The sequence below is a fragment of the Hakea prostrata genome, chromosome 9, assembly GCF_041222555.1.
Source record: "Hakea prostrata isolate BN-2017 chromosome 9, UWA_Hpros_2, whole genome shotgun sequence".
Lineage (NCBI taxonomy): Eukaryota > Viridiplantae > Streptophyta > Magnoliopsida > Proteales > Proteaceae > Hakea > Hakea prostrata.
The window spans coordinates 9,330,837-9,356,566 of NC_142608.1; the positions used below are offsets into that span (position 1 = coordinate 9,330,837).

General features: G+C 40.4%; 2 protein-coding genes across 6 annotated transcripts; one reads left to right on the forward strand and one right to left on the reverse strand.

Annotated features, from left to right (window-relative positions):
- The first annotated feature begins 1,668 nt into the window (after positions 1-1,668).
- On the forward strand, positions 1,669-2,595 carry LOC149004537 (syntaxin-124-like). Its single transcript, XM_089135548.1, has one exon. It carries the CDS (start codon positions 1,669-1,671, stop codon positions 2,593-2,595), a length of 927 nt encoding a protein of 308 aa, XP_088991674.1.
- Positions 2,596-16,627: 14,032 nt separating this feature from the next.
- LOC149004538 (vacuolar protein sorting-associated protein 28 homolog 2-like) lies at positions 16,628-22,798 on the reverse strand. Of its 5 annotated transcripts, none has more exons than XR_016175649.1 (3): positions 22,599-22,797; positions 20,269-22,079; positions 16,628-17,128 (listed from the first exon to the last, which is right to left on the reverse strand). XR_016175649.1 is itself a non-coding variant. In XM_089169224.1 (3 exons), exon 2 carries the CDS (start codon positions 21,945-21,947, stop codon positions 21,318-21,320), a length of 630 nt encoding a protein of 209 aa, XP_089025350.1. In that variant the 5' UTR covers positions 21,948-22,079; positions 22,599-22,798; the 3' UTR covers positions 16,707-17,075; positions 21,302-21,317. The 5 variants fall into 5 exon arrangements, 4 of the variants coding, with proteins under 4 accessions (XP_089025350.1, XP_089025348.1, XP_089025347.1 ...); XM_089169224.1 differs by having other exon boundaries at positions 16,707-17,075; positions 21,302-22,079; positions 22,599-22,798; XM_089169222.1 differs by having other exon boundaries at positions 16,707-17,113; positions 21,302-22,079; positions 22,599-22,798.
- Between the last annotated feature and the right edge of the window lie 2,932 nt (positions 22,799-25,730).

Sequence of the window (25,730 nt, forward strand, 5' to 3'; positions counted from 1 at the left end):
CTTCTACGGGTAGATGGTCCGACTCCCAAGCAGCATGCGCAGTCCCTGGATCTGAACTCTTCTAACGGGTAGATGATCTGACTCCCAAGCAGCACGTTACATGTCCTCCCCTACTCTCATTGTCTGATTGTTTTTACTTTTTATGGCTGGAAATGCTCTCATGAAGATTGATTCTAGATCTTCTGAGGTTAGGCTGCATTTTCCAAGAGAACCTTTCATGTTCTTAGTAATTGTAAGTTCTTTCATTTTTGAATTATTTTTGCATGCATGATATCACCCTGACAGCTTATCAGAACCCATGACAGCATTTTCTTAAACGTGCACAAAGTGTATTTGTGTGAATGTTGAGGAGATCTGCCAGTGCGACCTTAGAAGTTGGTACAGACGTGGGAAACAACTAAAGGAAGCCTCTTTAGGAATTTTGATGAGGATTCAGATTGGAAATGTGAACAGATACATGGTGAGGCTACAAGAGTTCGGGATCTAATCTGAGCGTCAAAAACCCTCTCAGCACCTGACAGTTGACACATCTTTAATAATCCACCAGCCTGGGCAGATTCTGTTAATTATTTTCTGGGCTTAAAAATCCCAGATCTCTTCCAGCCTAACAAACCCTAGATAGATTGTTTTTGGATAAGAAAAAGATGTTCCTTGCTACTTGGTAATGATCATAGTCCCCATTGATGCTTTCATATGACAATTAATGTCCTTTACAGGACCAGAATGACAATGAGATAACATTATTTATGGATTCTAACTCACAACCATTAGGCTTCAATTTGACATGAGTTTCCTTCCATTAGACGAGTCTATCTCGTTGGGGGAGCACATATGACTCCTGTGATGCTTTTTCTCTGTATATTTGATATGAGACCCACGTATGAGTATTAATAAAATAACTCAATGGTAGAACTCCCAATAGGTCTCACAATGCACCAAATATGTGGTAGAGAAGCGAGAGAAGTGATCCGGACTCCCATTAGACTAACTATCAACCCTATTGGTGATAAAAACAATCCAGTAAACCACTTCATGATCATGAAATTACAATAGATACCCCAGTTATCAATAAAATAGGTACAAATCCGTTGACCGGGTCAGCTCCAATTTCTGAAAACTTTGCTTTTCCTGAACAAAGGTTGGTTAAGGTCAGTGTTGGCTGTGGTTGGTCCTTTAATCGTAATGTCATGTTGTCCACAATCTTTTCTTCCTCTCTCAAATCCAAATTCTTCTCCACCTCACCAATAACGTAAAACCTCCGTTTAATTTTCTGCATTTAACTTTCTTTAACCTCCATTTTTATTTTTTCACAGAAAGTTAGAAACTCTGTTTTTTTCTCTTTTCTTTCTCTCTTTCTTCTTCATTTTCTCCCTTTCTCTCAGTTTCATCTTCATCCTCCTCCATTACCAAGATCACCGAGGAGGATGAAAACTTCATGAAAACCCCAGAAGACACAAGAAAAAAGAAAAAGAGAGGAAAATCACTGAAAAGAGAGTGCTAAAGATTAAATGAAAAGCCCATTTCCCAAGAGAGAGGATTACACCTTATAGTTCTCCTCCTCCTCTATCTCTGCATGATCTATACATACACAGGGGAAGTCAAAAAGAAGAAACCCAACCAAATTTGAAGAAGAAGAAGAAGAAGAAGAAGAAGAGAGAACTAGTCAAGATGAACGATCTGTTCTCAAGCTCCTTCAAGAGATACACAGACCTGAAGCGTCAGGCCTACCTAGACGACATGGAAGCTGGTGGAGAAGCTGGAAAGGAAAGCGTGAACCTTGACAAGTTCTTCGAAGATGTTGAGAAAGTTAAAGATGAAATGAAGAATGTGGAGAAGCTTTACAGAAAGCTTCAGGAATCCAATGAAGAGAGCAAAACTGTTCACAATGCCAAAACCATGAAAGAGCTCCGAGCCCGCATGGATTCTGATGTCCAACTTGTTCTCAAACGCGTCAAGATCATAAAGGCAAATCTTGAAGCCCTGGAACGTTCCAATGCCGCTAATCGTAATCTCCCTGGTTGTGGTCCTGGCTCTTCTGCAGATCGTACAAGGACCTCTGTTGTTGCTGGGTTGGGTAAAAAACTCAAAAACATGATGGACGATTTCCAAGGGCTAAGAGCAATGATGAACATCGAGTATAAGGAGACCGTGGAACGCAGGTACTTCACCATCACAGGTCAGAAAGCTGATGAAGAGACAATTGAGAACCTGATTTCAAGTGGGGAAAGCGAGAATTTCTTACAGAAGGCGATTCAAGAACAGGGTAGGGGCCAGATATTGGATACTATTTCAGAAATTCAAGAACGACATGATGCTGTGAAGGAGATTGAGAAGAACTTGATTGAGCTTCACCAAGTGTTCTTAGACATGGCTGCTCTGGTTGAAGCACAAGGCCAGCAGCTAAACGATATCGAAAGTCACGTAATGCATGCAAATTCTTTTGTACGGAAAGGAACAGTGCAGCTTCAAATGGCGAAAGAACATCAGAAGAGTTCCAGAAAATGGACCTGCATCGCCATTATTCTTGGCATAGCTCTCATTGCCATTATCTTGTTACCAGTGTTAACAAACATGCTTATCCTTTCTAAAGCATAGGTGTAGATGAAGAAGAACGGGAAGGAAGAGTAGCAGGGCATATAAAGGCCTCTTTTTCTTTTTATTTTTCCTTTTAAATTGGAAAATTCATGAAGAAACAGGATCCAATGTCGAGCTTGGGAGAGCCATTTATTATAAATCAGAATTCAGACTATATTACTCTTAGGAGTTGAGCAACAACTTTGTATTTTTTTTTCTTTCATTAATTCTTTACCTGATAATACGAAGAGTGACGTGAAATGTATATTACTTGATCAAGGTAATGGGAATTTGAGTAGCTCCTTCAATAGAAGAATTTGAATTTCAGTTAATGGCTCATGTCTGTTCCGCTATGAAGATTAGGTGGAACAAAGATCCTTTTATTCCACTTTCGAGAACGTGAAACTCGGAACTCAGGCACATAAATATTTCTCTTTTTTTTTTTTTTTAATTTTTTTTTTATTTTTTATTTTTTTTATTAAGCCCCCTGGATCAAAACTAATCTCCTGGCAATCAGACACGAAGGATGCAAGAAATCTGCACAGCGGTTTGTCTCTCGAACCCAATTAGTGACACTAAACTGCTCAAAATTTCGAGTCAAGGCAGGGATATCGTCCAGGATATCCCATGCAAACCAAAGGGCATGCATTTTCCCAGTAACCATCTTGACCGCCGCCGTCTCCAAATCAGAAGAAAGAAACACTCGAGAAAACCTCTTGTTAATTTGCAGCTTCTTGCAGGCCGCAGTTGATGCCCATAAGCTCACAAATGAGAATCTGATTCTCCATGGCACCTCCAACAATTGCAAAAAGAACTTCACCTTGGTGGTTTCTTCGTGGAGCACCAAAATCTCCCCTGCCATTTCTCACCGAATCATTAGTGTCTATAGTTATCCACCCCTAGGGAGGCAGCATCCAATAATGAGTTGAGGCCGAACGAAAACTATAAGCTACCTGGATACCCCAATGAGTAAAAAAAGCTCCTAGTATGAATGAATCCTCCACAGTGTTAGGTTCACCAGAGAAGCGAAGCTTAACCTGCCCTATGATCAACATAAGGATTTGAGCTGCAGATCTTCCCTCCTGATTGTGCAAGCAATTATTCTTGTCCTGCAAACCGCATGAATCACCACATTGAAGCTAAAACACTTCACTTTGCCAACAAGGGAACCAACAGGAAATAGTCAGAAACCCAGCTAAGCTCCTCCTTCCAGGTGATGAAAGACAAAATAGCCAACCAAATTTCTTTGAGAGAAAATGCAATGAAAGAGGAGATGCAATGGTTCTCATGTCCACGTCTACACAAAACACAGGTGGGATCAACCTGTAAGTTCCAGGAAGCTAGCTTGTCTCTAGTAGGAAGACGCTCCAATGCTACAAGCGAGCTAATAAAGGAGATCCTCTTTTGCCCATATCAACGTATGCCAACCAACTAAGGCCTCTGGCTCTCTGAGATACGAATAAGTTGTCCTCAAGCTGAAACGACTACTCTGAGAAGCAATCCACAACCCTATCCCCTTGCAGATTTCGATGGATCTTCAATAGAAGAAATTTCAGACAATCGATTAACAATTGCTGGATCCCTCGAATTTAGCACCCAACCGCCCTCATGGGCCTCATCCCCTATTAACTGAGTGACCCTATCAAGAGGATTACAACCAGCTACCTCCGAAACCAAGATTCCATCTTGCTTCAAAACACCTCCAGGAAGTCAAGGATCATACCACATAAGAGTCTGAGACCCACTGCCAATGAAGTATCTCACACCCTTCATTGTCGCTTCCCTTAAACTGAGAATGGCTTTGAACCAACCCGAACAACTAGGGGGGGGGGGGGGGGGGGGGGGGGGGGGGGGGGGGGGGGGGGGGGGGGGGGGGGGGGGGGGGGGGGGGGGGGGGGGGGGGGGGGGGGGGGGGGGGGGGGGGGGGGGGGGGGGGGGGGGGTTTTTTTTTTTTTTTTTTTTTTTTCCCTTCCGTTTGCCCCTTTCCTCCCCCATTCCCCCCCCCGGATCACCACACTTCTTCCAAGAATTTAATAAATCCTTATCAAACCAAGACCACCTTCTTCTTTAGGGGTACAGACGTCTCTCCAAGCAACCTTGTACAAGCCATGGTCTACAGATCCCCGCCATAATAACTTGGCCATCAACCCCACTAACATATGAACAATCTGCTGAGGTAATTGAAAAAAACTCAACCAATGGTCGATAATTCCATTAAGTACAGATTAGATGAGAGTCAATCTTCCCGCATAAGACAAGCTCTTGGCTTTCCACCCATTCAACTGCCCCTCTACCTGAGAAATAAGGCTGGCATAATCTACATGGGAAGGCCGTTTAGAGGTCAACAGAACACCAATATATTTCAAAGGCAAGGAACACAGAGTAAAGCCAAGGATGGAACTAAAAATGACGTGATCGTCCATAGGCCTATTAGAAAACACCAAGGTAGATTTGTCATGATTTGTCAAAAGACCTGATTGGTTGGTGAACCCATAAAGAGAATTATGTAAAATAATGGTGGCCTTCCCAAAATTAAATAAGTCATCTGTGAAACAAATTGAAGTGATTTTTGGATTCTTGCAAAGGAAGTGATACTCAAAGGGCCCCTTAGAAGTAGAGAAAGCCAAGGAGTCAATGAAAACCTAAAGCATCAAATTGAAGAGCATTGGAGAGCATTGGAGATATTGGGCAACCCTGCTAAAGACCCTATTTGCAAAAATAGGCTTGGAGTGGACCCTGTCAACTGAAATCACAAAGGATGGTTGTATCACACACTATGTCACCCAAGTAATGAACCAAGGATGAAAATTCAATCTCAAAAGAAGCGTAAAGAGGAAGCTCTATTGCACTGAATCATAAGCTTTCCTCAAGTCTACCTTAGCCGCAAAACACGAAGTCCTCGTCTTTAAATGGTATCCTTGCATGAGCTCCTGGCAAAGAACATTTTTAGAAATATACCGCTAGGAGACAAAAGCAGTTTGATTATTGTTGATCAACCTCGGGGCCACCACCTTTAATTGGTTAAAATCCAACAATTTAGCAATAAATCTGTAGATAAAATAACCTATAGCAATGGGTCTATAATCATCAAAGGTTTCATGCGAATCACCCTTCGGCATGATGGTAACTCTAGATAACTTCACCTAATCTGGAAGATAGGGCCTTTCAAAAAAATGAAGGATAGCTTTACACAAGTTTGCACCCATGATATCCCAACACCTCTTGTAGAAATGTGCTCCAAAACTATCTGTCCTCGACGAGCTGTAGTCACTAGCTCGAAAGACTACTGCCTTAATCTCTTCAATAGAAAAGAATCTGGCTAAAAAAAATCCTTGGACACCTCATCAAGGGATTTGTCAACTGGGACGTGCATCTTAGTGTAAAAAATTTGAGGGGGCCTAAAGCCATGTGCTCAAAATAGGAAGTTGCTACAGCCTTGATTGTAGAGAGTTCAGTAATCCAATCACCAAAATCATTTTTAACAACATAGATACGGTTAGCATTCCTCCTTCCCTGTGAAATCCACCGAACCTTGGCTCGCCGGTATAGCTCAGCCTCCGTAGCTCGCATTAAGGATCACAACTCCTAAGAAAGAAGGCTCTCTTGCTCCACCAATCGAATATCAAGCGTACCTAAATCAATAGCAACTTGTAAATGAGCAACCTCATAAAAAACGAAAGCAATTCTATGATCGAGATTGTGAAAGTGATGCTTAATCCACTTTTTATATTCTTGTTCAAGGAGTTTCAATCACGTCAAGAGAATGTGCACAGGGGAACCGCATATAGGAGTACTCCAAACCGCATGCACCAAAGGAAAAAACCCTGGATGGTCAGTCCAACGATTCAGGAAAAAGAAGCTGCCCCACTCAAAGGAAGAGAGTCTGCCAAAGAAATAGCTATTCGACAATGGTTCGAAACACCAAGAGTTAAGAAACAAGCATGAGAAGAAGGGAATTCCACAGGCCATAAGGAATCAACAACCACTCAGTCAATCTTAGAAATGATCTGAGCATCAGCAATTGACTTATTACTACAAGCAAACCTACACCCAGTCCACCTAAGATCAACCAATCTTGCATCTGCTAAACAAGTTGCAAGGGAAAGAACTGAGCACAAGGAAGACTCGACACCACCCACCTTCTCATCCGCGTAACAATGAGCGTTGAAATCGCATAGGAGGATCCAAGGTAAAGTACAAGACTGAGTTAGCTGCAAGATGTCATTGTACATGATTTCATTTCCCCCATCATCATTCGAGCCATACACCATTGTAGTTAAAAAACTTACAAGAAGAAGCACAAACACAAACCTCTAAATGTACAAGCTGGGAAGTCTTCATAAGACACTGCACTTGCAAGAAAGAATTATCCCATAAAGTCCAAATCCTCCCACGTGGAGAGTAATCATAGTTATTAACATGACCATTGATGAGAAAAGGGCTGCACAGTATCAATAAAATTCTCCTGCCGCACCCTTGTTTCCATTAAACCAAAAAAACATATTTTGTTATATCTAGCCCAATCCAACATTGCATGCCTCTTCCCCATATCATTCAACCCATGCAGGTTCCAATCACCAAAATTAATCATTAAGAAAGCTATGGGTTGGGGCTCAATAGTGGCCACCCCCTACTTGGACTTCTTTCTCTTCGACGCTTAGGATTAAGAGATGGGATCTCATCATCCGCCCCTACATCATCCAACCCATATAGAGGGTTGAACGGCTTCCCTCGGCCACGATTTGCTTGCCCGCCCCTTCGTTGGTTTCTAAAATTGCCAGATCTTGCCAATGGTGGGTTAGTAAAGTGGTTAAAGGCCCAACCTCCCACGGGGAGGTCTTGGGTTCACACCCATTCGGCGGCATTAATATTCTCATTCCCATCCCAGTATATAGGAAGCTTTTAATCCAAAAAAAAAAAAAAATGCCAGACTCATGACCCTACTGTTGTTTCTACTCCCTCTTCTGAAGAGAAATTCTAGGAGCCCACGGCCGTAGTTAGAGGGTTTGTGAAGCAATCGTCCATGGACCCTTTGCCATTATTTGCTTACTCATTGCAATTGTGTCAAAATCAAGCATGAATACCCCACTATTAAGACCACAAACTTCCACGTACCTTGGATGTACCCATTTAGGTTGGACAAAGTTCTTCATTGCAGTAAAAGTTGGTTTCTTTCCAAGAACATACCCTATCAAGGCTAACTTCCATCTACCTCTCTCCTTCTCCAAATGAACGGGATCACAGACTCCCTTTTTCACACCGTCTACATGCACAGGAGTAACAAAGGGAATAGAATCATCCTCACCATCTATGGTCCTTCTTTCTAACAGCTTGGCCTAGGCCATCATATGCTCATCCAGTCACCCCCCCACCCCGAAAGGGATGCAAAGGTGGTGAACCACCATGAGTAGGCACCGCTGCTACTTGACTGTCACATCCACCCACCGGTCCCCATTTGAATACCGATTTCCCCCAGATCATGATCCGTCCTGCCTCCCTATCCGTCCATCTGAGTATATCATGTACCTATCTGTTCTGTTAATTTACTATCTCGTTTTTTGTTTCTGGGTGTTTTCCCCTCTCCGTATCGTTTTCTTCCGTGTCCTTTCGTTATTCAGATCCGTTCCTCCCGGGGTGCCTTGCTTTTCTTCTTCTTGTGTCTCCTCCCTTCCCCCCTCTCTCTCCTGTGTTCCTCCTCCTTCGTCCTCTCCCCTCGGTTTTTTCTTCCGCCTCTTCCTTTTCTTCTCTTTTCTCTTTCGTTTCCTCTTTTCCTTTGTCTCCTTCTTTTCTCTTGCTTTCTTAGCCTACTCTATGTTGTCTCTGGGTCTGCTTTGTCTCCTCTTCTCTCGTCTCCTCTCCTTTCCATTCTTGGGTGCCGGATCTTCTCCCTTGGTTCCCCTCTCTCCTCCCTTTGGTCTCCCTTCCCTAGCCCAATGCAAGTCATCTCGGTCGGTCAAGTCGATTCGATCGTCCATTCCTTGCCCCCGGCGATCCTTTCCGGTATCCTTCACACTAGAGTCGCGAAATCCCGATTTCGGACTCATCAACCCTATTGGTCATCCACATATAGTAACGGGAAGCTCTCCGTCCTCTCACGATTGGTTCTGGTCTTGGCGCCCGTGAGCCCAAGTCTATCCATATGCAACTCTACCAATAAATGGCCCCTTTCAGGTATCCGTAGCATGGTTTATGTCACCTACCGGATTGGCTACCGGCTTAGAGCGCCCATCCAACCATACACTACCACGGGTTGTTCGGTCTCAATGCCCTTCCGATTCGGGTCTGACAAGACAAGGATGAACCTAGCCACACAACTAGACAATCCTATGTATGTCATCCAATAACTCGGGAGAGTGTCGATAGGCACCATCGGAGAACATCCCATACTATTCCCTCCGATGCCCAGGCGAGTGTGGTGGGACACCCCCAAATCCCAAGTCATACGTAAGCAATCACACATTCAATCTCATCATTTCTCATGCATCCAATGCATATTCATAATAGTAATCAAATCATGATATTGAAACGAATCATTATAATCATAAGCAAATCAAAATGATAAAGTAACACAACAAGAGTATAAAGATTTAAATGCTATTGTTCTAACACATATGTAATAGTCTCATAATGATTGAAAGGAAATTTAGGGATTTCATTCTTTAAATAAAGCACAGTTCAATATTTGATGACTTATATGTTTATGGATATAACCATCCTTACCTTGGATGAATTGATGATGAATTGAGAATACCAAGAATAGTCCGATAGAATTGTTAAGGCCCTAAACAAACATCAATAATAAGTTAGAAAAGAAATCGGAAAGATCGGATGTCATTTGGGTCAAACGACCGTTTTTGCCAACAACTTTGGTCGATGGTCTTGGTCAATGGTATCGACCAAAAGGATCGACCAAAATTGTCTTCGGGGCGAATAGTGGATTTTGGGGATTTTGGTCCGAAATGAGTCTTCCGGTACGGATCAATCAAACTTGGAGGCATACTTAACAACAGTATTAGGACACTATAAATCAAGGAATTAACCCAATCCAATGGTCTATTAAAAAGCCCCAATTTGAGCTATCAAGTTCATGTGATAAACATCATGGCATGAGTTGGAATTGATTGCATTGATGAGGAATAGCATGCAATAGTTAGAGGAACTAATAGAAATTCGATTGGAATCATATGGCAATGTTAAACATGAACATAATACACTCTATAGCTCGGTTTGATATCAAATGGCATGATGTTAATAGGTAAATCATGGAATACATATGCTAGGCATGAGATAGAAGCATAGCATCAATGAGTAGCTAAGGAAATCATGGATTGAACATGAGTAGGCACTTGGAGTGGTGGTTGCAAGGTTGCAGCACCATTCCAAATGTCTCATCAGCAAGGTGACAATAGAAAAGAGTAGAAAATGGTAGGGTAGAGAGTGGAATGAGGAGTCATACCTTAGTGTGGAAGATGAAGACAAGAATCAATGATAAACTAAGTGTCTTTGATGAGATACCCTTCACACTAACCAAGGAGCTGCTTGGGGAGCTCTCCCCACATTCCCGGTGAGAAAATGATTGCAAAAGGCTCAAGGCTCGAGGTCATATTAAATAGAAAAGGAATATTCCATGGAATCATTAACTTGGCCCGGGATATTTTGGTCGATGGTCCTTGGTCGATGGTATCAACCAAAAGGATCGACCAAAATATTTCCGCGAAACTCGGTTTAGAACAACAACTTCAAGTAGGGATTTGAAAGGCTATACAAGGTCAAATTGGTGAGGTTTTCTTCCACAATTCAATCAAGAAGTCTAGTTTCGGGAAATACCTTCGGATTGTGCACGAGTCATTTGGTACATCAACCATATTAATCTTCTCCGATGCGCAGACTTTCCTTAAACACCGCAATGCATTTAAGCAAGGGGTATCATTGTCAATGTCCATGGGCTCGGTCTCCGAATCATGATCATCAATCGAATGGTCCATAAATCTCTTCTTCCACGCTCGGGTCTTCGGACCTGATACACTGGATCCGGGTCGGGTCAAGGTTGAATAGGGCTGGATATTACATGACTGCCGGTGGCCATTGGCAGTAAAAGAAAGTCGAAGCAGATGCAAAACGCCCCCCATATATAAATATTTGTAATCAATAGATTCATTTTAATCCTCTTGCTCTTTTGCAAACTCTCTTCATTTTAGGTTTCTTGTCAGTCGTTTAGATAAAGACTTCTTGAATCACAAAAAAGGTCACATAGTTTGTGGATGTTCTATGAATATATACGTATGTATGGCTTACACCCAATTTACGTGTGTAAAACCATGAAATGCTATCGTACAAGTTTGTTTTACCTTTCAACCTCAAAACATGGAATACTCCTTTCACCCAATTGGCAAGGCTTTCTAGATTCAACCAATGTGTTTCACTTATTGCCCAAACTTTGGGGGGGGGGGGGGAACCCAATGTTTTTCACTAGCATGGTCAATAAAGAATAAAAATAAAAATAAAGACAATCAAGAATAAAGAGAAACTAGGGTTATCTACACTCTTGTGCAAAAGATCAAATACCTAGTTAGAAGATAAGAAAGTGACATTTTCCAATCTCTACAGCAACTATGATTCCTCAATAATAACCTTAAAAAAGTGTCAACAAGAAATCCTTGTGATGTGAACACAAAAAGGAGGCCCACCAAAAGCCACAAGGGGGCTTAGTATTTTCTGGTCTATGCGCATCCCTCTGGGGATAAATTTGTCCCTTCTGGGTTTTTTTTTCCTTTTATTTAGTTGTTTGTTTTAGAATGGCAAAGAAGAAAAACTTTCACTATGTAGAAAAAAATTTATAATAGAAACCTCACTCAATTGCCAAAACTATTTTATTGAACTTTCACTTGAAGCCCTAAGACATAAGACAGAAATTCTCAAACTTCACAATGACTTGACCAATAAAAAAAAAAACGAGATGTGTAAATATAGGGTTTCAATTAGGCAAACAAATCAACCCAAAGCTTTTGCTTCCCTCGCAGATCTCACACACAAAATGGATCATTCAAGTTACCACCAAAATATGTCAGACATGAGTCCATCATTGAAGCTGGTTACAAGAATTCAGGTTACACATAATACTTTCTACTCTTTAACACCGCGTGAGGTCTTTTATTGCCCTTAAAGACATAGATGATTTGATTATAGAATCTCATGTCAATTAGGCAATCACCAACTACTGAACAATGGTGGCTTACGTATTGTATATTATTTTGTAACTTGTTCTTTGAAAATAAAATTTATAGTTTTATGTCAGGAAGTATTCCAAAAATGGTTTCTAGTTTCCACAAATATTTGGACCCAATACTAACAATGTGGGTTATTACCAGAAAAGAAAAAAAACCCTAAGAATAAGGGGTTAAAAGCATAAATATGCATCAAAGAGCTGCGATTTGTCCCAATAGCATCACCTAATTTTGGGCCAGAGCTGACTTGACAAGGCTTCTTGTTAAGGATACACCGTCAGCATACAATTAGTGATATGTTTACTGTAGTTAGTTTTACATATTAGACATACAATTAGTTCTTTACATTGTATAAACTTCTATAAATACCCTATGTACTCTACTTCTCAATACATTGAAAATACATATTACACTTCTCACTACATGGTATCAGGTTCTGTTTTGGGCATTTGTCCCAATGTATCTTGGAATGGCTTCCGCTCCTAGAGCTGCGATGTCCTCTTCTCTTTCTTCTTCACTCATCTCCATTAATGTTGCAATAACCTTACCTCTCAAGCTTTCCTCCTCTAATTTCTTGCTTTGGAAGGCGCAATTCACTCTATTACTTCGTGGATATGATCTCTATGGTTATATGGATGGATCTCTACTGAGACCATTGTTTGATTCTTCCCCTGTTTCTGAAGATGGAGCTTCCCTTGTTTTGTATGATGTTCTTTGGGATCTCCAGGATCAGCTAATCCTAAGTTGGCTTGTGCCCTCTGTTTCTAAAAGAATTCTTCCTCATATTGTTGTAGCGACGAGATCTCATGAAGCTTGGACGAAACTCCATCGTGTGTTTGCATCTAGCTTAAGAACTCAAATCTTGGAGCTCAAGAATCAGCTGTTTCAAATACAGAGGGGTTCCATGTCTATTAGTGATTATATTGTTGAGATTCTTGGAATTGTTGACACTCTTGCTGCTGCTCATGCACCAATTTCAAATGAAGATCTTATGTTGGTTACTTTGCGAGGGCTTGGAGATCAGTATCAAGATTTTGGGACTTTCTGTTTTGCTCCGTGCTGAACCAGTCTCTTTTGATGATCTTCAGGGATTGCTTCTTGCTCAAGAAGTTTGACTAAGAGCTTCTGCTTCTACTTCTGTAAATCCCATTCTCACTGCTTACGTTGTTGTTTAGAATACAACTGGTTCCTCTTGAGCTTAGCAAGATTCTTCTCGAGGTCATTTTGGTAATCGAAGGCCACAAAATCAAATGTATCTTGGTGGTAAAGGTGGCTATAATTCTGATAATGGCTCTCGAAATCAAAATCTTGTTGTTAATTCAATGAATACTATGAGTAATTTTGGAGTTGCAAATTATGGTACTCCAAGTGTTTTTGGTCAATTTTCTCCTACTTCTTCCTTTATGAATGAGCCAAGAGTAATTTGTCAATTGTGTCGCACTGAGGTACATTTGTGTGCTCAATGCCCACAGAGGTTTAATCATGCGTATGTGGGTAAGCTTGTGTACTCATCTATCCTATCTTCTTCTGAGTCTTCTTCCAATTCTTTTTGGTTCTTGGACTCTGGCTCTAATTGCCATGTTATTGCAGACTTAGCCCATTTTGCATTTCAAGAGCCATCTCAGAATGTGGTAGTAGGTAATGGAAATGCCTTGGCTATTTCTCACATTGGTTTGTTGTATGTTCATCATGGTGATTCTATGTTCAAGATGTCTGAGGTTCTTTTAGTACCTAATATCAAATATAATATGCTGTCAGTATCTAAGTTTTCTCAGGAAAATGATGTTTTACATTGTTTTTTATTCTCATAGTCTTGTTGTTAAGGATTAGCAGAGTCATCAAGTTGTGCTATGAGGCAAGATTTTTAATGGGCTTTATGGTATTTCTTTCTTGGTTCATGGTGGTGCTATTGGTTTTGCTAACCTACCTACTATCAAGAGTGCTACTACAAATCCTCTTGGTAACAATAACTTTTCTGCATTTTCTGTCTCTATTGTTGACTGACATAGAAGACTTGGACATCCAACTTCTTCAAGAACTGTTGACATACTTAGAACAATTGGTGTTAAGAGTTTTGCTGCTCTTCCCTTTTGTGATGCTTGTAAATGTTCTAAAAGTCATTGATTGTCTTTTCAAATTTCTAATTTTGTTAGTCGCTGACCTTTGGATGTTGTTATATTGACTTGTGGGGTCTAGCTCCTTTTGTTAGTTTTGATGGCTTTCGTTACTATGTAGTGTTTGTTGATCAGTTTACAAAGTATACATGGATATATCCTTTGAAATACAAGTCCGATATGTTAGCCGTTTTTCAAAGATTTAGAATCATGGTTGAAACTCACTTTAAGACAAAGCTGTGTTCTCTTCAAATTGATGGTGGTACAAAATTTTAAAGTTTGTTTATGTATCTTGCTGCTAATGGGATTTCTTATCGGATTTTGTGTCCATATACCCCTTCTCAAAATGGTACAACTGAGAGAAAGCATAGACACATCATTGAATCTGGTTTGGCCTTATTACTTAAAGCTAATTTTCCTTAGGTTTTCTAGAATATGGCATTTCAAATTGTTGTTTACCTATCCAATGGAAATCCTTTTCCTCTCTTAGACAATAAAGCCCCATTAGAGGCTCTCTTTGGTTTAAAACCTAATTATGGGTCATTAAAAGTGTTTGGGTGCCTATGCTATCCTTGGTTACGGCTTATGCATGTTCTAAATTACATCCTCACTTCAAGCCTTGTGTTTTTATTGGGTATCCATCAACATACAAAAGTTACATGTGTTATGATCCAGTTACACATAAAACTTTTATTTCACAGCATGTTGTTTTTGTTGAAAGTTAGTTTCCATACAGCAATTTGCAGCATTCATCTTCTTCTACATCTGTTGAACAATGGTTGTCGGCAGATGAGTTGCTTGAAGTTGACAGTCCCTTGCTAGTTTTTGGGCTTGTTGAAAATTCTGCCTTATGTGATGAAGCATCTCTTATTTCTAATTGTAATACATCTCCTATTTTGAACACATCTGTTGTTAGGACTAATATGGACATATGTACCCAGGCTGCTAGCAATTTTAATAAAAATATCCCCACCCCCCTGTATGTTGGGCATTTGGGTGAGATGGGTGATAATGGGCCTAAAGAAGTGGGTACCTTTGCTGATGGGTCTCCAAATTGTGTTTCTAAAGCAATGGGTACCTTAGATGATGGGCTTCCCCAATTGTTTTCCTAAAGAAGTGGGTACCTCAGTTGATGGGCCTTCCACTTGTTTTCCTAGATTTGAAGGTATCCCAACCAATATTTCTATTGAGGATACATCGTCCAATGTCACTATGACCCAACTTATACCCGTAGCTGGTGCAAACTCCAATTCGGATGCCATATTATCCTCACATCATATGACTAGGTCTAAAACAGGGACTTTAAAACCCAAATCATGATTTAATCTTTTGGTTTCTAAAGTCGAGGATGATGTTTCCACTACTTATCTTCAAGTAGCAAAATCTGCACATTGGCATCACGCAATGCATGAGGAGTTTAATGCCTTGGATCAAAATGGGACATGGTTTTTAACTCCTTCTTTACCTACTCAAAATGTTATTAGATGTAAATGGGTTTTCGCGTTAAAAGAAAACTCGATGGCTCCATAGACCGTAATAAAGCTCGGTTGGTTGCGAAAGGTTTTCATCAATAGCCAGACTATGATTTTGGTGATACTTATAGTCCTGTTGTAAAGCATACTACCATTCGGATTATTCTTTCAATTGCTATCTCCAATCATTGGCCTATTCGACAACTTGACGTTTCAAATGCTTTTCTACATAGGGATCTTAATGAGACTATCTTTATGGAGCAACCGGCTGGATTTGTTGGTACGGCTTGTCCTACACATGTATGTCAGTTAAAAAAAAAATCTATATGGTATTAAACAAGCTGCTCGTGCTTAGTATACCAAACTTACTACCTTTGTTGGTTCTCAAGGATTTGTTGGGTCACGTACCAATACCTCCTTATACTTTTACAAGTTTGCAGATGTGACCCTTTATTTTTTCATCTATGTTGATGACATTTTGGTCACCATTAATGTCTCCTTGCTATTTCATCTCTTATCAAATCCTTGGCCATCGTCTTAGCTATTAAGGATCTTGGCGATTTGCATTATTTTCTTGGTATTGAAGCACTTCGTACACCTGAGGGCTTGTTACTTTCTTAACAAAAGTATGTAAAAGATCTTTCGGTACATACTAAGATGAATGAAGCTAAACCAGTTGCCACTCCAATTGGTTTTGGACCTTTGTTATCTATCATGGATGGCACTCTTTTAGAGGATGGTACTGAGTATAATCATACTATTGGAGCTTTGCATTATTTGGCTAATACTAGACCCGATATAGCTTTTGTTGTGAGTCATGTTTCCCAGTTCACGCGCTCACCCATTGATTTGCATTGGGGAGCTGTCAAGTAGATCCTTCGTTATCTTTGGGGAACTTCTACCGAAGGTTTACATTTTATCCGAGATCTTGTGGCCATGCGACAATTTTCTGTACGCTTTGTTTCTTCTGTTGATCAATTGGCAGACTTACTTACCAAGGGTTTATCTCGTCTACGATTTTTATTGATTTGGGACAAGCTTACGATCATTGATCCGTTGCACTTGAGGGGGCATCTTAAGGATACACCGTAGGCATACAATTAGCGTATGGTTTATTGTAGTTAACTTTATACATTAGAGTTAGTTCTTTACATTGTATAAACTTCTATAAATACCCTCTATACTATACTTCTCAATACATTGAAAATACATATTACACTCCTCACTACACTTCTTTTCGTTGAAGTTTTGGACCATGGTTTGCCTTCTTTACTAGGTTTAATACCTTTTTGTTTTTATTTTTGTTTTTGTTTTTGGGTAGAACTAGGTTTCATACTGGGTATGCTTCGCATGGACTTTGGTAGCATAGGAGGCAGGCGTAGAGAAAAGAAGGCTTGATATGTAACAATCAAACATTACATAATTCAGGCAAACATGCATTCATTAAAAGCCTTTTGACAGTCTTTTTTTCACACACTAGTTTCCCAACAAACAAAATTCTACAACCTTCTTAACAGAGATTACAAAGATCTAAAAGAAAAAAGGTACGAGGAGGATGGTTTCCCATTGAACATCAAACCAACCAAATAATAGTAACTACAACGAGTTACATGGCTTAAGACTGCTTAAGACTGCCCTCTGAATGTGCTTTGAACTCTTTAATTTTCCAGCAGTATGTACAACTAGCCAATCTGCAACCAGGATTTTTTTTTTCTTCAGGCAAAAGAATCTGCAACCAAGATACCTGCCAATCGATGTTAATGTATCCTATTACTTACTTTAAAATAGAGAAGAGAGGCATTTAAATATAAGAAGCAGAATCCATTTCTTTTGGAAATTCAAACCAATAGTGCAAGATGCGCCATTTGTTCAAGCCAAAGTAGCAAAACAAAATTTCTAACTTCACCATTGGCTTTGATGAATGGCAACTTGAAGTTAGTAAAGGAAAAAAAGGACAACTAGAAACAACCAAGACCATCCCATCTTTCGGCAAAATGTCCTGGATGGTATTAATTTGTATTCTGAGCTTACACAAAACATACCTTACTCACCAATCAGTTTCTCTGATGCATGTTTAACAAGGTACACACCAATAGAACATATAATTCTTTTGGGGTCCCATGCAGCTAATGCTTTATTGTATCCATTTGTGATAGAAAAGTGACTGATAAGATTAGATTAAAACTTGTTCAATGGATCTATCTTAATGATGACATCCTGTTTCTGTGTTTTCTTTCATGTTGTTATGTTCTATGGATCCTGCTAAGCTGCCTGCATTTCTAATACTCTTGATCAGAAGATGTAGGACAACCACCTATTTTCCTGCAATGTAGCACCATACATGAATTATGTAGGTCATCTCTCTCTCCTCCACCAACAGTCCCTCTAAGAAAATAATAGAAAAACTTACAGGATGGGGTGTGTTAAGAACCTGTGAATCGAACACGAGAACTAATAATATTTAATTATTGAAACGAATGAACAAGAACAATAATCAAGATAACCTAGTTACAATGGTGCCAGTCACCCCCACAACACACTGCTGCCCAAACGCTGACATAAAATAATCCATAACCATTTCTCACATCTTATCCCTATTTATAATCCCTAATCAATCCTAACCCTCTCTCTCCTCCACATGGCACGATCTAGGGCCCTATCACTACCAGGCTCTTGAAATTCACCTTGTCCTCACGGTGAAGGAAAATTTGAAGCTAGGTCTTTACATGTTTGCCGCACAACCATGCCATTTCGAGGTCTCCTCCGCCTGAATTCCACTGTCGCTCTGTTGGAGAAACGACACTTCTCCCACCAGCGTCAGATTCCGCAGGTAATAGGCTAAACAGCGCCGATTGTTGGCGTTTCCCGGTCAACTTCCTTCTGCCCCCATTGTGGCTGCAAGTAGTGGCTTCTCAGATTGTGAGTTGAAGGTAGAACAAAGAGGAACAGTAGCGTTCCACAATTGCCCAGGTCATAGTGTCTTAAAAATGGGCACGATGTTCTCTGGGTTGGCTGGGTATTTCCTAGCCCATATGTTGGGCTAGGCCCTAAGTAATGCCCCTTAACGGGCCCTTGTTCTTCCTTTTCATCCTCTGCTCCATAGCCCAGGAATTCTGGCTTTTGGATAGTTGGATCTGTTGTGCTTCTCAAGGCTCATTCCATTGGTATATTATACGAAAATTAATATCCCAAAAGGCCCATGGGTCTAATAGACCCGAAACACTCTTGGACCTGACCCACCGGTTCAACCAACTCCTCTCCTTGGACAGTCTCTTCCCAAATGAGACTCACAATAGATACCCTTGGTTTCTCTTCAACTGCTGCTGCCGATGGTGATTCTCCCCCTCCCCCTTGAGCTGTGTTTAATCCCAAAAAATATTCCTCAAATCTCGCCATTAATTCTAATCGGGTAACTAAATCTTGAAAATCTTTCTGTACAGGAAAGAAATTATCCTATAAAAGCACCCACGGTGCACAAAACTTCTGCCATTGTCAGGCCTGCAACCAAGCCACAACTTCTACCGTTGCCTCCGCCCTCAACCATGGAGGTTTCGCCAGAGGTCACGTTGTCCAGCAGCTCTTTCCCTTGGTCAGACGATTCCTCTACGACTCACCATCCCCATTGTCCTTCTCCTCTAACTCCATACCTTCTCCGCCAAATTTCTGCTGGTCTGCAACTGAATTGATTAAAAGAGGATTTCACATCTTCAATCTTCATGTTAGACTCCAAAGATTCAGCGGCATGTGTTCTTAAAGATTCTTGCGCATAAATCTTTTTTGATTTCATGAATTCAGTAACCCCTCCAATCTCCTTGCCTTCACCAAACTCGAGTTTCAGAACCTCTTTGAACCTTGACCAGTTAAATTCCAGCCAAATACTCCGATAAACCCAATCCAGAGCATCTCACTCCAAATGCTGGAGTGCCACTCCTAACCATTGCTCCTCTTCGATCTGGTTTTCCTAGCAAAATAGTAAAACCTCCAGCAGCCATTCTTGCTTCTCTATCACCAGAGAAGACAATGCCATGTCGCATCTTTGATACCAAGTTGTTAAGAACCCGCGAATGGCACACAAAAACTAATAATATTTGATTATTGAAATGAATGAACAAGAACAATAAGCAAGATAATCTAATTAGAATGGTGTCAGTCACCCCAATAGCACACTGCTTCCCCTCAGCCAATGGCTGCCCAAACGCTGACATAAAATAATCCATAACTACTAATCACATTTTATCCCTATTTATAACCCCTAATCAATCCTAACCCTCTCTCCTCCACATGGCACAATCCAAGGGCCCTATTAGGGTGAAATAGGCTTAATATATAGTGGAAAGCACACTTGAGGAACAAGAATGAGACAGCACGGAATTTGGAATGATTGGCTCAGGTAAAATACAAAGAAAGTTTAATAGAAGAACCCAATCCAACAATAAAAGTGGCAATGAGAAAGCAACTGCAAAAGAATAGTTAAACAGATTAAAGAAAAACCCCTTGAGTGTCTGATATTTCCTTAATTCAATGAGGCTGAACAAAGATCATACTAAAGCATAAGTGTACCCTATGAACTTTTCTGATTCACATGATGTGCCAAGTGATGCATATTATTGCACGAACAGAGCAAACAAGTGGAGCAAGCATGAACTACTGTTTAGAAAACTGACTCCGTAGCATCACATGGAACTAAAATGATTTCTTATGGACAACCTAGTTCATAGACAGAATTTTAAAGTTGAATCTATTTTAGGTTTCTTAAAAAATTCAATTCCAAATTCAACCATAATGTAAAAGCCCCACTTGTCTGGCTAAATAAAGAATCAAAGTAACAAGAGAAAATTTTGAACTTCCACCATTTGGCTTTGATGAAGGCAAAAAGAAGCTTACCACAAAAAGAAGAATAATGGCCTAGCAAACAGCTGCAATCACCAGGCCTTTGGATCTGCATTGTATTGATCTGTATTCCTTATCCAAAGCATTACCTTACTGTAAGCTGACTGCCTTTCTAATTGTGTCTCTTGGAAGATGGAGACAGCCATCCCCATATTTACTGCAATATAGCACCAAATATGAATTCTCTTTCTCCCCCTCTCCCTCTCCACCATTAACCATGCCTGACCCCCAAATATACGGGGATTAAAACCCTCAAGGACAGGATATGGTAAGCTTCATCTAGTAATGGGAACAATCAATGGAGAAGCAGGAAGGCTGGAAAGACTCCTTCAGGTCAAATCGAAGAAGTTCAATTAAAAAATCTCAGCCAACAAAAATAATGGCACATGAATATGCAATTGCAACTAATGGTTACCAAATTTATTCTAGAGAAAATCCCTTGGGAGGATTCAAATTGTGAATGAGGCTGAACACAGATCCTAGTGTAACTGAAATCAAAGCGTAAACTATGAACTTATCAACACACCTGTTGTACCAAGTGATGATACACATTATTGCAGAGGAAACGAGGGAAATAGCATTATTTCTATTCTGCAAACCCACAAGAGAACTGACTCCGTAGCAGCACATATTGCTATTGAATGATATGTTTTACAATGAAAGTTACATTAACATACTCTTTCTATTAAAGATTTAGGAATTTAGCCCTCTAGGATAAACTTTGTGTTATTTAAATACACAACCTAAATAGAAGATAAAATCAACAAAATATAAGAAATGAACAAAAAAATTAAACCCTACACGTTTTGCGGAAAGACAGAAGAATCAGATAATGTATAAAATCCGGAGTCCGTAGATAATATGCAAAGCTAGTATTTTCAACATTACATACGGTTCTATCTTGCATAAAGCGTAATCTCAGCAGAATGCAGTACAACAATTAAAACTGAAATACCAATACAAATAGCAGAATACAATACAACTGTTAAAAATGAAATACCAAACGGAAGTGCAGCTCTCTACTTACAAGCTTAAGCAAAAAATCAGTTGCCAGCACTAGGCAACGCAGCCATGAATGAGTTATAAGACGATTCTAGGTCAAAGTGCAACTGCCTCGACTGCTGCTCTGTCAGTTCATCAGCAGCTCCCATCTTAGAGAGCCTCGAAATCCACTCTTTCATCTTGACTTTCCCCTCAAAATCATGGGGCAATATACTGAGCTTGTTGAGAGAGGCAGAGAGGTCAGAAAGCAAGGGGTAGACCTGATCAACAGCAACCATGTTAAGCTTCAATGAGTCCATTGCTGTGATAAAGTTCTGCACACACTCAGCAACAACTGAAGCTGACGTAGTAGAAGATGCAGCAGCAGAATTACGGTGTTCAATTGTGGCAGGAACTCCAGAGACAATGAGCCTATTAGTGGCAGCTGGGCAATCCATCTTGTAGGTATCGACGAAGCGCTCAACGCTGGGAACCGTGTCCTTAAGTGTGGAAGTCAAGGTCTTAAATTGGGCAATAAGCTTGAGGCACTCAGGCTCATAAACAGCCGAGGAAATTATGTCTCGAACATAGGCTTTCTCGAGCTTCTCAGTGACCTTGATGATGGCGTAGAGGTCTGCGAAGTTGTCGTACATCTCACGTTCACGCTTATCGTTCCACAGATTCACCTCCATTGGCGTTGGAAGCAGCAAATTCTTCTTCACTTGATTTGTTTTTCTTCTGTCCAAATGTGAAACTTTCGCCTTTCTGCTTGGACAAGATGGAGAAGAGTACGGGACACGCGCAGAGCGAGCCTCTTTCACTCACTGAAGAAAAATCATCATAAATGAAAGATAAGAGAAAATAGCAACAAAATTAAGAAAAACCTGAAAAGAAAAACAAGATAATAAAGGACTGCAACCAGAAAGACCAAATGGAAAAGAAATATGAACATTTCTTCGATAAACATATCGACGAGAAAAAGCACCATTACGAAGAACCCAACAATGAGACGCCAAAGAGTAAATAAACCAGAGAGATCAGAGCCTCCGTGTGAATCTTTTCATAGGTTACCTTGACAGATCGAAAACGGTGGGGGTATTATCCATGAGTAACAAGCCAAATCGAAACCCAAGATATACAATATCTATAAAACCCTAGAGAAGCTAAGAAAACAAAATTTTAAGAATTATAAGAAAACCAGTAAATTTAATCGTTTTCCTAGAGAGAAAACCACACGGAAAAAATCTTTCAATTTAGAGAAGATCAAGCAGAAGCAGGGAAAGGAAGAGAGTTGAGACGCGAGAGGAGAAAGAGAGAGAGAGAGAGAGAGGGAGAGAACTTACAGGCAACAGTGAGTGATGAAGCGTCAAAATTAGGGGTGTTTCTGTGACTGGACTGTGAAAGAGATGGAGGAAGTCGAGAAGATGGTGGTTGCGTGTAGAAAGTGTAGAAGGGTGATGGTGATGGTAACGCGTACGGACGAACAGTTTTACTGGTAAAATGCGCTTACCGGTCGGCAGACTCAGGACGGATCGGACCGGTTTATAAAGTTTCTGACTTTCTGTCTTTCTAGGTCCCATTCAGGATTGCCTTCACGGCATTTTTATTTGTTGCCGACGGCTGTGATTTTGCCACGTCATTGATATTTAAACGAATGATTGAGATTAAAAAAAAAAGAAAGGTTTATGTTTAAATATTAAATTTTTTTTACATTTTAAGGATTAAATTTTCTTAATTTACAACCAGGTCCTTCATTTACCGATTACCCAAAACCCTTTGTCCCTCACTTTATCTTCTCACGAGAAACCAGGGCACTTCGGTGACATAATCCCGTCACCGGAATGCCGGAGCTTTGAAGGTGGGTGATGACCGAAAAAAATTGGAGAAGACACCACGGTTCTTATCCGCAGAAGTAGCTACAGAAGTACCATCGTCGTTGGAGATGACGCAATCTACTCAAACCACAACATTGTCGACCTGAGGAACCAAGCCATGGAATCTACAAGAGACGACACAGACCCAAGGCTTTGACATCTCCGATCTTGTTGAAAACTATGAGCAAAGAGAGAATCTGGCAACCTGTCAAAGTGATCGATCTCTGTTTCCGGTTCTAAATCCAACGTCACTGATTGTTGGTCTTGTTTTGGCCATATCTGCCTTCATGGTAGTGCCTTCACAGTAGTGCATCATTGGGCATGAGTGGTTAAAATTATCTAAAAAATTTAGTGGGATTTGTATTGCATTTCTTTGAAATTGGGATTCTTAATACAAAGCTTAATGTTTATTATATTTGCCTCATACCAAAATGATAGCCCTGAATCGGCTGATCAATTTCGTCCAATTAGTTTGGGAGGGATGGTGGTTAAAATTATCTAAAATTTTTTTGCTACTAGATTGCATAAAATTCTAGATGAGGTGATATCCCCCTACAGCTTTTATCCCTTCTCGTTTCTGTGTTTTTGCACATGAGGTATTTCATTACATCGGGAAGGAGGCAAGAAATATTTGGCTGATTAGATATGAAGATGGCCTACAATCAGTTAGAGTGGAGATATGTGGAGGCCATCTTACTCCTACTGGGCTTTGCAAGGTATTGGGTGAAGTTGGTGATGAGCTACATTACTTTGGTTTCTTATAGACTTTTGATCAATGGTCATCTCAGTGTACCTATTACACCCTCTAGAGGCATTCGGCAGGGAGATCCATTATCACCGGCATTCTTCATCCTTTGCTCCCAAGGTTTGAGTTCACTCATATCCCAGGCTGAGAGACTGCGTTTGATTGAAGGCATTAAGGTAAGACAACGGGCCCCACAATTAGCTCATCTCCTTTTTGCTAATGATTGTTTATTGTTTTCTAAGCTTAAATTGGAAGTAGTATGTAACTTAAAGGCTTGCTTAGACATGTAAGTGCAAGGCAAGTGGTCAGACAATCAATTTCAAGAAGTCTAATCTCTACTTTAGCCCCAACACTTACATCAAATTCAGGAGATGGTATTCTAGAATATTGAAGATCTCATACTCATACACTAAAGGCCCAACAGAATACTTAGGCCTTCCTTCTGTAGTGGGCCTCTCTAAGCAAAAGACTTTTCAAGAGCTCTATGATCATGCTAGTAAGGATACATTACTTAAATTTGTAATGTTTGCTCTTCCACAATATGCTAGTGCACACTTTAAACTTCCCAAGTCCCTTCATGAGCATATTCGAAAGTCATCGGCCAACTTTTATTGGGGTTGTGTAGAAGAAAGGAACAAAACCCACTGGATTTCATGGGACTGATTGTGTATGCCCAAATGTCAAGGAGGCTTGGGCTATAAGAATTCATAACATCAAAATCGGGCCTTTCTAACAAAAGTTGCTGCAAGATTGTGAAAACATCCAACTTCTTTCTGGGCTAGTTTTTATAAAACCATCTATTTCCCTCATGGACAATTTCTTCAAGCCCAAGTTAGATCACATGACTCATGGGCTTGGAAGAGTATTTATACTGGGCTCACTCAGCTTTAGAAGCACTTAGTGTGGTAGGTTGAATCAGGTGCTGATATTAGAATTTGGGAGGATGGTTGGATTCCCTCTTATCCAGACTTTCATTTACATCACCCATGACCACCAGACTGCACTTTAAACACTGTGGATCTATAGATTGATCAATGAGAATCGGGTTTGGAACATGGAGACTCTCAAACACTAGTCCTAGGATGAGGATATCTAGGCCATTCGGAAGATTCCTTTGTCTTTATTTCCTAGATTTGATAATCTGATATGGGCTGGCTCACCAGCAAGTTTGATATCAGTGAAAGTAGTGTACTTACACTTATGTGATGCAACAACCACTCAGTGTTGCCAACAACCATCTTCTTCCCACCATGCCCCATGGAGATCCATCTCTAAAAATACTTGGAAGTTCATTTGGTGATGTCCGATTATTCCTAAAGTTCGGAAGTTCATGTGGCGAGTTCTTGCCATGGTCTGGCCACGGGTCATGCAATGGCAAAAAGAAACTTTAAAGTTGACATCTCTTGTTGCAGATGTGGTGAGGTAACAAAGTCTAATGATCATCTTTTATTTCAATGCAATTTTGCTAAGGTGGCTTGGTTCTCCTGCCCCTTGGGCCTTAGAGAATGGGATAATCAACCTATTACAGTATATGCATGGATCCAATATATCGTTGCTCTACCCATAGTGGAAAAGAAGGAGAAGTTGATGGTACAATCGGCATGCGTTTATATGTGTTGGTTCCTTTGGATTTCCATAAATAATATAATCTTCAGAAAGCATCTTTGGAATCCTATTGAAGTGGGTCAACAAGCATGGCATTGGGCTCAGGAATATCATGATGCTTATTCTTCATCCAATTTGGGGCAAAAAACTAAGACAACTAACCAACAACCATCAATGCCTCCAACTTGGACTCCACCTCCGCTGCAAGTCCCTAAGATCAACGTGGATGCCGCATATGACGAGCATATTGG

What these genes read in the sequence shown, in the direction of transcription:
- LOC149004537 (XM_089135548.1), top strand. Translation starts at nt 1,669, where the DNA reads ATGAACGATCTGTTCTCAAGCTCCTTCAAGAGATACACAGACCTGAAG.
- LOC149004538 (XM_089169224.1), bottom strand. Translation starts at nt 21,947, where the DNA reads ATGGAGGTGAATCTGTGGAACGATAAGCGTGAACGTGAGATGTACGAC.